This window comes from Pinus tabuliformis, chromosome 9 (assembly GCF_031772625.1).
Source record: "Pinus tabuliformis cultivar Carrire ecotype Pingquan chromosome 9, CPIR1, whole genome shotgun sequence".
Classification (NCBI taxonomy): domain Eukaryota; kingdom Viridiplantae; phylum Streptophyta; class Pinopsida; order Pinales; family Pinaceae; genus Pinus; species Pinus tabuliformis.
Window position 1 is genome coordinate 1,754,947,500 of NC_142307.1, and position 12,697 is coordinate 1,754,960,196.

Consider the following 12,697-nt stretch of genomic DNA (forward strand, 5'->3'; position numbering starts at 1 on the left):
TCTTTTTATACATGGTTAATCACGTAAATGTGTGAATTGGTAAGGTATTCTTCTTGTTGCAATAGTTTTTTTTGTTATATTTAGTAAGCCTTCAACTATGTCAACCACTTTAATATTGTTAATGTGGTTGTACTAGTTTACATCAATTTGATTAAATGGATCATATTTCCCAAAAAAATTCCAATTTTAAGAATAAATTACATATTTTTAATTGAATATTCGTTTACATTCTATATCCATGATTTTTCAAACTAAAACAATAAACTAAATTACTATAGATTGTAGTCTAAGTTATAGATAAAATGATTTTTTCATAACATTTTTCCTAATTAATTTTAACTATAATCTCACAAAAATATTTAAAAACTAGAATTTAAATTGTTTAATGTATAAAAATTAATCTATAAAAACTCAACTATGCGAAAAACCATAACAAAATCACATTCTAATTTAAAATATGCGAAAAACCATATTTTAAACCATAACAAAATCACATTCTAATTTAAAATAGTACCATCAAATTTTAATATAATAACTATTTCCTCTTTCAAAGCTTCTCCATACAAATAAACATAATATCTGGAAAAAAAAAAAATTAATGACAACATGTTCCGTCAGAGCATCATCAATTTATATTTTAGGAACATGCATGACATATGTTGACCTACAATGAATCCCGTGGGGTTTCAAAACGTTCGGATGGTCCGAACAAGAACGGTAAGAGAGAGAAAATAATTTCAATTTGGCCCCTTCGATGGCAAATGAGATAAAATAAGTCTTTATTGGAATGAAATCCGATGAACAAAGAAAGAATCCAACCGCAGTCGCATGGAAGCTCTAGGAATTATTTTATGGTTGTCTGGAGCATTCAGCTGGAAGCTGATTATTGAATCTGGCCGGATCTTTGCAGTAATCGTAAACTAAAAAATTATTGCGAACCCACTGTAATTGTCCTTGTTGGGCATAGGTCAAGCTCTCGTAAGCTGCCTGATTCCACCAGTTACTGGGAGTATTAGCCCAACACTGGGAGGAGCTGCCACTTCCTGTCCATTCACATACGTCTGTTGTGAAATTTCTGTATGAAGCCACAAATGGTGCGTAAGACCATTCGATTTTCACCCGCCCGCCTTGAGTTGCCCAACTATCTCCGTCCCATATGCTGGAGTACGCTCTCATCGCCTGCCCGTTGGCGTAAGGCACACCTATGTCTTCATTGTTCCCAAATACTCTGATAGGCAGCCCATCCACAAAAACCCTGAAACGAAGATATCAGGTGAGATGGGTCCATCACAATACAAGCAAACACTAAACCAGGCTCAGAGAAAGATATAGCTTACACAATTTGCTGCGGGTTCCAGAGAATTGAGTAATTGTGAAAGTCTGATGTAGGATCGAACCATAAATAGAATTCTTGCTCCCTATTACCTGAACCATTTGTATAGATGTTTGTATGCAGAGTATATGGCTGACCAGAAACATTTCCTAGAAATTCAATATCAATTTCGTCGTGCCTGTCGCCTGTCGAAGATAACTGTAGCGTATTTTCTCCATTCGTTAGAGAACATTATAATAGTGAGAATGGTATGAATTTTAAGGTAATTTTATATGGATTTGAGATTTCTATATCGGATGGATAGGAGTTGAGTGAATCAATGGATCCCAAAAATGTTCTCGCTATTCTCCATAGTTTTTGCCTTTCATTTGCTAAAACATTCCCAAAATTTACTATCAATTAATAAATTTTCTCAATAATTTCTCTCTATCAAATTACAAAAATTCCCAAAAACCTTTTACATGAATATTGGAATATTATTGAATATAAATTTCGCAAGTTTATCTCACATAGAATGTTGTAACCGTTCCAGCAGAATTTCCGGGCACCAACTTCATAAACATATCCACGCTTCCAAACAAAAATTGCGCTTTCGATTGAAATTGCGAGCCTAATTAAACAATACCCCAAAAAATATCTACTGTTATTCTATGCTTGATAGTATATTATCACATAAACATAAAGCAATAAAAAGCTAAAAATACAGTTATAAAAAAATAACATTAGAATACCAGAGGCATTATTGAGAGAAAGCTGCAATTCCTCTCCGTTGTCGAACATGTTGACATTGTTATAGCCCCATGATACATCTATATCATTGTAAAAGTTTGCATGAACTGTGGGATATATACCTGTACTGCATATTATAACAATCATCAGAATCAGATGGACATAACCTGACAGATTAGGAGCCTCCATGGACGATATATTGTTAAACAGATGCGCACTGCAGACTAGTCTAATTGACTGCCTATTTGATTTGGGTTTGGAAGAGAATGAATAGGGATTGAAGAACTTGTTCGCAGATGGATCATGTCTGGACAATTATATAGGAAGCGTATAAGTGTAATTGTTTGGTAGGTTGTTGAAATCATGAGCATTTCTGATAGGAATCAAATATACATTAAAAATTATAATCCAGGCAGGCAAGGCAGGCTGTCACGAGGTTTAGCCCCACACAGGGGAGGGTTTGAATGGAATTGTGGGGTAGGTGGTTTAAATCTAGGCACATCCAACAGAAATTAAATATACATTGAAAATTGCAACCGACGCCGTTTAACTCTAGATGTCTGCCACTGATGAATCAGTACTCTTTCTAGACCAATGCTCAGCGTTTGCATGACGTACAATTCGCGATTGCGTGCAAAAAATTGCAACACGCGGGGCAGCTGTCAATGTCAATAGTAGATGGCACACAAACGTAACCCTAACTCTGTATATATATATATATGAATGATATGATATTTTAATCGTCCCAGAGAATAAAAACATTGTATACATATATTTATGAATAAATTATATATACATATACATGAGAACGCTAGCGGGAGCGCTTGTATTTTGGCCACGTACAAAATTTCAACCCGGCCACTACTACTTAATTTGCCGGCCGACAGAAAGGAAGCTGTGGTGGAGCTTTCCAGGGTGAATGAAACTGGTTTTTTGAATCTTATTTAATTTCTTAGTTTTTATTTCAAATTTTAATATTTAATATTTTACGGATAAACACGGGAATTTAGAAATTGTTAATTTATTAAATGGATTAACCACTTTCGCTAAAGACATTGATTTGATTGGTAAATAAAAATTTTATAATTTAAAAAATTTTATTCAGATATTTTTTGAAACATTTTACATTTTAAAAAACAATTACATCTCTGACCACTCTTCATCATATTACTTCTTAAGTTTTCTATTACACATAATACCGTAATACTTGCATGTTATCAAATGAAATACTTGGATTTGGATTTCACTTTGAAGTAAATAAATTATGTTACACTGTATGTAACATAGGACTATCTCTTTGTAGTATTGGTGTAATTTAAATTTGAAATAAGAAAAATCATTGGTTTTAGCATCTTTTATATTATACTTTAATAAAGTGAGTTAACAACATTACTTATATTATATTATGTACTGATAAAGAATTCATAATTTTCATTAAATCTATTTATAGGAAATGAAATATTTTGGTAGAATAATTTGACATATACGTTATGAGATGATATACATTAAGTTGGTAAGTATAATAAAACTGGTAGTGTATTTTCATAAACTAATTTGTTTGGTTATTTTATTTGACCTCGGAGGTTAAAAGCATATCTTATATATATATTTTTTTTTCTTTTCATATTTTGGGAAAAGTAAATTAATGTTAACATTAATTGAAAACGTTAGATAAACATTAAATGCTGTGCGATATAATTTTATATTGGAACCATGACATTGTGTTTGGACTATTTGACACTGATATGCCAAGTATATTATATTGTCCACGACTGCATGTACCCCTGCCACCGCTTCTGTCTACATTTAACAGGTGCCAGTGCATCGCATGGTCGTCAAGCCTATTCCATAGCATACCTGTCAAGTTGTTCTCTTTTCTATACCTCTTCTATCCATGTTTTCTTATCCAATTCCAACATAGAAGGCTACTGAGCTTGGCTATTGTTTATGAGACCTACATGAGAAACTGCGATAAAGGCAATAGAACCAAGGAGAAACTGCACGAACGAGATAGAAGTATAAAGATCAATAACATACTGAATTTCTCCAATACCTAAATAAGAAAAGATACACTTCCAATTAGATGGGCATAAGATTGTTGGGTCCGAGTATAGTACATTAGTAGCACTCCAGGTAAGTGGCCTTGTACGCGATCACTCAATAAAATGTCGAACGAGAAAAAGCAATGAAGGAGACTATGTTGAAGTCGTAATTTCAACGCAGCTGTGCGCATATCTCCAAAACCGTCAGATTGAAAACCACAAAACCGTACAGAGCATATCGCACCGCCTTCTCGTGAAAAGCTGTTTCCGTATGTTTGGCTTCGATGCGATTTGGTGCAGACGCGTGTCACTCACCTGACATCAGCCAACGTAATTTATCGGAAGCTAAAGTTCTGTAGCATGAGGCCTTCCGATATTCTTCTCCACCGTTCGATTGCTTCCATCGCTCTCCACCGTCGATCGTCTGAAGTTGCATATGGGCCCGCATTAAATCAAGGATTGCGTGGAGTGAATGTCAATTTTGGTTGACCATACCTTCTAATTAATGAAGTGTCATATATGTAGGTGGATAGTTAAGTTTTTTTTACGGCATGTATTAATGTTCATAAAAACGTGTTGTATTTTTTTAAGTGCGTTGACCATTTTGTAATGAAAAATATAACAAGTGAAGTGTGCTCGTGTTGTGGTTGTTGCACACGGGAGGAAAAGAACATTGGTGTTCGCAGCAGCGTGAAGAACCAGAGGATGTATGCACAGCAGTGCGAGGATGTATACACAACAGTGCACAAGATATATTCTGTAATGTTTTGTTTTGATTTTTTTTGTAATGGAACGGTGAAAACGCAAGGTGAAATGAGAACTGAGCCCGTAATGTTTTATGTGCTGAAGGTTTTTGTAATATCCATGAGCGTATAATGAAATTGTTTTACAGCAGTAAACTTATGTAAATTTTTATTACAGCAGTAAGGTGTTTTTCACAGCAGTGAATGTAAAAAGGATTTTACAGTGGTAAATCCCTCTCAGTAAAAGAGGATGAAGTTTGTATCAGTTTTTTTTAATAGAAATGTTTTTATGGTGGTGAAATACTCTGTTTCTCAGTGAAATTTTTCTTAAGCTTCCCTGCCCACAAAAAGATCATGTGGAAGTGAAACAAAGCATTGTCTCTGTGTGTTTGAAGTCTTGGTTTTTGGTATTTTCCCATCAAAAATACCCAACAGACGATCCTAGTCTTGGTATCAACAAAGCAGAGGGAAGCGACCGGGTAACAGTTTCAGATAGAATAGTGTTGGGAATTTCTGATAATTCCAAACAAAATGAGACTGAATAGAACAGAGAATAGTGATCTGTTTTTAACACAAAGGAACAAAGAAAATTGTTTCCTGAAGACAGAGTTTCAGCAACACACAAAAGGAAACTTGTATTCATTAATAATATTGTTGTTACAAAAATTTCTTCCTCCAATAGAGGGATTATACCATTCTTCTTCCAACAGAGGGATTACACCAAGCCTGCTTGAGATGCAGTTCCAAAAAAAATTACTCTGTCTCTCAAATTGACACTGTTTTAAAAAAATTACTCTATCTCCTCTGAAAAAAATAACACACTATCTTTTACTACAAATATTTACACTGCTGTGTGTAAATTTTTCACTCCAGAGCATATTGCAATACCTTTTTCCAACAAAAAAAATTACATTCAGGCTGTTGCGTTTTTGGTTTCATTACATTTCATATTCTTCAAAACAGGGCATTACTTTTTACGTTTCACTTTTTTTAAAACAAACTACACCCCGAAATTAAAATAAATAGTAAAATTAAAATATCTCCACCTACATTTTACCAACCGTAATAAATTATTTCACATCAATTTAATTAAAATATCTCCACCTACATTTTACCAACCGTAATAAATTACTTCACATCAATTTAATTTCCGGAACGAGGGTACTTCAACATTAATTAATTTTTTTTATTATTAACCGTGGATTTTACTCCACGTTAATCCTACGGCTGTCAGCAATATCGCACGGCCCTTTCTGACTGAATTTTACCCGCCGGGGAAAGCTGTTTTGGCAAAAAATGCTTAGACACGTGTCAATTGATGAATGTGCTCGCTGCCCCCTCGAGAAATACCACTGTTCGTGAAAGGCGGTGCGGGGAACTAGCGTGACGGTTTTCTGAAAGTAAACGCTACAGTTGAAAGTAATACTTCAACACTCCCCTTTAATTTCAACTGTTGGGTTATCAGTCATACCCAGACATTTTCTCAAAAACTCAAAACTTTTCTGCCCCAATGGTTTGGTTAGAATATCTGCAACATACTCCTGAGTGCTGCAGTGTTTTAAAACAATTTCTCCATTGTTTACCAATTCCCTGATGTAATGAAACTTTGTGTCAATGTGTTTCGTTCTTTTATGAAACACATAATTCTTGGATAATGCAATAGCTGAGCTATTGTCACAAAAAATCATGGTTCCTTTTGTTTGTTCTTGGCATAAACTCCTTAACATCCTTCTCATCCAAATTGCTTAACACGCTGCTGATGTAGCTGCCACATATTATGCCTCTGCTGTAGACAACGCTACAATAGGCTTTTTTTTAGAAGCCCATGAAATGGCTCCTAAACCCATGTGAAAAACATAACCGGATGTGCTTTTCCGATCATCTACACTTCTAGCCCAATAAATATCAGTGTATCCAATTAAATCTGAACATTTTGAAGTAGTATATAAAATGCCAAACCTTTTAGTACCTTTAACATACCCCAGAATCATTTTTGTTGCCTGCCAATGTGCTTCTTTTGGCCTCTCCATGAATCTAGAAATTAAACTAACAGCATCCATTATATCCGACCTAGTTGCAGTCAAATACATGAGCCTGCCAACTATGCTCTTGTACAAACTAGGATCAAAATCCTTGCTGTTTTCCTCTTTGCTGAGTTTTAATCCCATCATTGTGGGAGTGATTAATGCTTTGCTCTCCTGCATATTAAATCTTTCCAACACTTCATTAACATATTTTTCTTGTGAGATAAAAATCCCATTTCCATTTTATTCTACTTCTATTCCTAAGAAGTATCTCAGCAAACCCATGTTAGTCATTTCAAATTCTTCTTTCATGAATGTTTTGAAATTTTCAATAAGATAATCACCATTACCTGTGAAAATAACATCATCAACATATAACACAACAATTAGTATTTTACCATCATTTTCTTTGATGTAGAGGGTCGATTCTCCCTCACATTTTTCAAAGCCATTTTCCAGTAGACATGAATCTATCCTACTGTACCACCCTCTTGGTGCTTGCTTCAGCCCATAAAGAGTTTTCTTCAATCTGCACACTTTATACTCTTGGCCTTTCTTTTCATAGCCTAGAGGTTGTTCAATGTAAACCTCTTCCATTAACACTCCATTTAGGAATGCTGACTTCATGTCCATTTGGTAAACTTTCCACTTGTTTTGTGCTGCTATGGACAACACCGCTCTCACGGCTTCCATTCTACCGACCGGTGCAAAAGTTTCCTCATAATCTCTCCCATACTGCTACTTATATCATTTGACAACCAATCTTGCCTAGTGTCTTTCTATTTTGCCTTCAGCATTACTCTTGGTCTTGTAGACCCATTTAACTTTAATGACTTCTTTTCCTTTTGGTAGTTCAACTAAATCCCATGTCTTGTTTATTTCTATGGCATTGATCTCCTCATCCATAGCTTCTATCCATTTCTTATCCTTAATTGTTTCTTCGAAATGAACAGGGTCATCAACATGACAATATAAAGCAAACAAAGAGTTCATATCTTCATTTGCTGCCTCTTGTTCATAAATGTCACTTAAATTTTTGAACTTCTTACCTCTTTCATTTGGTATACAAGTGCTTGAATAAGCACTTGAATTTCCTCCTTGTGGTGTGCTTGGAGAAGCACTTTCATTTCTCCTCAAGAGTGTCTCTTGCTGCCCTTGTGTTGGTGCTATTGTTTGGGGATGTATTTCAGTGATCTCCTCATCATCTTCATCATGTGACAAACAATTTTTAACATTCACTGTTTTCTCTATGCTTCCATCCCAAGCTTCCTTCTCAATGAACTGAACATCTCTACTCACAATAAGCTTCTTGGTGGATGGGTTATACAACCTATAAGCTTTGGATTCCTCACTGTATCCAATGAAAATACATTTCTCCCCTTTGTTGTCCAACTTTTTCCTTAGTTGATCTGGAATGTGTGCATAAGCCACACATCCAAAAACTTTCATGTGGGTGACTCATTGCTTTGTCCCACTCCATGCTTCTTCCGACACTCTGTTCATGACTGCTTTTGTAGGGCATCTATTCAAAATGTACGATGCACAGTGTACAGCTTTAGCCCAATAATATTTTGGCAAATGCTTTGCCTTTAACATACTTCTCGCCATATCCATGATTGTCTGATTCTTCCTTTCGGCAATTCCATTTTGCTGCGGAGTGTACGTAGTGGTAAACTTCTTATGAATTCCATTTTCTCTACAAAAACGTAGAAATTCTTTGGAGATATACTCACCTCCTCTATCAGTTCTTAGAACTTTGATATGCAGCCCACTTTGGTTTTCTACAAGTTCTTTGAAATTGGAAAACCTTTCAAACACTTCACTTTTGTTCTTCAGGAAATAAACCCAAGTTTTTTTAATAAAATCATCAATAAATGTTAGTATATAGTGGCTGCCTGCAAGTGATGGAGTTTGCATGTGTCCACATAAATCTGAGTGGACAATCTGTAAGGGTGCTTTTACCCTTATGCTTTTCCCAGATGGAAAACTTTCTCTGTGTTGTTTCCCCAAGATACAACCTTCACAAAGGCTGTCTGGTTTCTCTATCAATGGTAATCCTCTTACCATTCCTTTTTCTATTCAACAAGTTAAGACCTCCAAAGTTGAGATGTCCAAATCTCAAGTGCCACAACCAATTTTCATCTTTTGGTTCGCTTTGGAAAGCCTCTTGTGTCGCTGCTGCTATTTCTTCTCTGTTTTTTAAATCTTCTTTCATTCTGAGAGGGAACATCCGGTTCCTTGTCATCTTCACTTCAGTAATACATTGTTTGCTGGGTGTTTTATCCATGATGGTGCATACATCATCCACAAAGAAAACATTGTACCCCTTTTGAATAAGTTGTCCAATACTTATGAGATTACATTTCATTCCAGGAACATAATAAACATCTGATATGGTTTTCTTTTCACCTTTCTTTGTTAAGATATTTACTTCTCCTTTTCTCATAGCAGAAACTTTATTATCAGTCCCTAGTGTGACTTGTGACTTCACACTCTGATCTAACATAGAAAACAGGGCTATGTTTCCTGTCATATGGTTACTGCAACCGGAGTCTAGAAACCATACATCTTCACTCTTTTCTTCAGCCATATTACAGGCTAAAAACAAATTATTTTGGCTGATATTTTCTCTAGTGAAATTTGCACTAGTCCTATTACTCATATCATGCTGCTTATTCCTACATTAATTTGCATAATGCCCATATTTCTTACAATAGTGACATTGGACATTGGATTTATCATACCTTTGTCCTTGAGCATGATGTTGTCCACTTTGTTGGCTGTTGCCTTGGCCTTGATCCTGATTTGGATTGCTGCCTTTTCCTTGAGAATTTGCCGGATTGTTTCTTCCACCTTTATTTTCGCTTCTGCCTCTTCCTCTCTTGTTTCCTCTTCCTTGACCTCTTCCTCTTCCAAAGAACATCTGGGTCTTAAAGGCATTCTCTAGTGATGAGCTTTCATTTCTACTCAATCTATGCTCATGTGTTATCACTGATGCATGTAGTTCATCAACTGAGAAGTTTGTGAGATCCTTTGTCTCTTCTATGGTGGTGACAATCACATCGAACCTTGAGGGTAGGATCCTCAATAATTTCTCCACAATCCTCCTTTCTTCAAGAATCTCTCCATGAGACCTTATCTGTGTGACCAGTCCAATCACATGTGTGAAGAATGAGTCAATATTATCTGACTCCTTCATGTAGAGAGTCTCAAAATCTCTCCTCAGCAACTGTATTTTTGCTGTCTTCACTTTCTCCATGCCTTGATAGGCTATCTTGAGAGTTTGCCATGCTTTTTTGAATCTCTTGGCTACTGCTATCCTTGGAAACACACTCTCATGCACTGCTTGATACAAAAAGTAGAGGGCTTTAGAATCCTTCTTCTTATTGCTCTTCAACAGATCTTTCTCTGCCTGAGTTAAATTATTAAACTCATTTTCATCTACTGGTTCTTCAAAACCATCCTCAACAAATTCCCATAAGTCTTGGGAAGCAAGCAAAGCTCTCATAGTTATTGCCCAATAGTCATAGTTTTTTCCATTAAATTGTGGGAGCTGAGTATTACAAATACCCATGCTAGTGTTGGCTCCAACCATTCTTGCACTCTTAACTATGCTTCAAAATACTTGACTGTGTATTTAAAATAACTGACTGTCCTCAACAGTAACACAAAAACTAACTTGAGAAATACCTTGGATTTTTTCTTGACTGAGTCTTCACTCTGCTGGAGAAGCTGCTGCAACAAGAAATCCTTCCTTCAGCTTCTTTGACACCTTCAAAGAGCCTGGACAAGCTCTGATACCATGTTGGGAATTTCTGATAATTCCAAACAAAATGAAACTGAACAAAACAGAGAATAATGCTCTGTTTTTAACACAGAGGAACAAAGAAAATTGTTTCCTGAAGACAGAGTTTCAGCAACACACACAAAAGGAAACTTGTATTCATTAATAATATTATTGTTACAAAAAATTCTTCCTCCAACAGAGGGATTACACCAAGCCTGCTTCAGATGCAGTTCCAAAAAAAAAATTACTCTGTCTCTCAAATTGACACTGCTGTAAAAAAAATACTCTGTCTCCTTTGAAAAAAATAACACACTGTCTTTTACTGCAAAGATTTACACTGCTATGTGTAAAAAAAATTCACTCGCGCTGCTGCATATTGCAATACCCTTTTTCAACATAAAAAATTACATTCACGCTGCTGCGTTTTTTGTTTCATTGCATTTCATATTCTTCAAAATAGGGCATGACTTTTTACGTTTCACTTTTTTTAAAACAAACTACACCCGTGAATTAAAATAAACAGTAAAATTAAAATATCTCCACCTACATTTTACCAACTGTAATAAATTACTTCACATCAATTTAATTTCCAGAACGAGGGTACTTCAGCATTAATTAATTTCCGGAACAAGGGTACTTGAGCATGGCGATATATTTTTTTTATTATTAACCGTGGATTTTACTCCACATTAATCCTACGGCTGTCAGCAATATCGCACGGCCCTTTCTGACTGAATTTTACCCGTTGAGGAAAGTTGTTTTGGCAAAAACTGCTCAGACACATGTCAATTGATGAACGTGCTTGCTGACCCCTCAAGAAATACCATTGTTCGTGAAAGGCAGTGCGGGGAACTGGCGTGACGGTTTTCTGAAAGTAAACGCTGCAGTTGAAAGTAATACTTCAACAAATAGATGGAGATCTTCTCATGAAGCAAGCCTTCTTTTGGTTAGAAACTTCATTCACTGAAACAGCAAAATCAAAAGAAGCAGAATTGACCTCCTTGCTGAGCAACACTCCTCCCCTGTCCAACAAACTGTCTTTATTGATCAAGTGTCCAAAAAGTTTATTGTCATGGTCACTGAACTAAAGATATCATGAGAGGTAATAAAGCTATTGAATGTATGGGCCTTCGCTTGAATGTTGGGCTCTGGTTCTAATGTTGTTGATGGGAATCCTCGTGTCTAACTGACCATCTTCGAATGATGTTGTTGGGGATGACCTTGTGCGAATGCCCATGTTCAACTTTAGCAGACATAAAAGGGGGGCGTGGTCGAGAATGATCATGATTCTGAAACTGGATCATGCCCCAAGCATCCTTCAAGATGACAAGAGCCTCCTCTTCAGCCTGAAAGACAACTGCGTTCAACTTGAAAGGAAAAATTGGGGAGATGGAAAGCAGAAGCAACATGAGCATTGTACAAAGAGAAACCATCAATTTTGAAGACCCGAAACTAAAGAAATTTGTTTCAAACATCAACAACATTGATAAATATCTCTTTCAAACATCAACAAATGATAGTGACAAGTAGGTTTTATAAAAAAAATCAAAATTTCAAATATAATAAACTTCATCAAAATTAATTTATTCTTATGATATAGGAATTATTGCATATAGAATATATGCTTATTGGTGCTATAATACTCTAGAAGAATCTAGCACTTTGAGTCATTTATTAATTCTATAATTAATAAAAACTCATTTAGCGTTGATGGTTAACATGCTTTTTCATTTCATTTCTATGGTTATGCTTAGAATTACATTATTTCCTTTCAAAGACTCTCGTCCTTTGTTGTGCATGATGTGAACAATTGCAAGAGCATGAAGTTTATGATGGAATGTACTGCTGATGCTTATCGACTGCAAGGAACTAAGGATAATTATAGAGAAAGACGCGAAGGCTTCAAAGGTGGTACCACAATCATCAGGGGTACTCCATAGCTTGCACAAAAAATTCTCAAACAACTTGTGAACAAATTTATGCATTATATTAATATAAAGTACCATAAATTATATCATTCTCATATATTCTAAATTTCC

At 35.6% G+C, this 12,697-nt stretch overlaps 1 protein-coding gene across 1 annotated transcript; it reads right to left on the reverse strand.

Moving 5' to 3' along the window:
- Positions 1 to 843: 843 nt before the first annotated feature.
- On the reverse strand, positions 844 to 12,073 carry LOC149155761 (xyloglucan endotransglucosylase protein 7-like). Its single transcript, XM_089444523.1, has 7 exons — positions 11,850 to 12,073; positions 11,623 to 11,680; positions 11,342 to 11,526; positions 2,065 to 2,189; positions 1,843 to 1,943; positions 1,338 to 1,531; positions 844 to 1,255 (listed from the first exon to the last, which is right to left on the reverse strand). The coding sequence occupies exons 1-7, from the start codon at positions 12,071 to 12,073 to the stop codon at positions 850 to 852; spliced, it is 1,293 nt and encodes a 430-aa protein (XP_089300649.1). The 3' UTR covers positions 844 to 849.
- Positions 12,074 to 12,697: the final 624 nt, after the last annotated feature.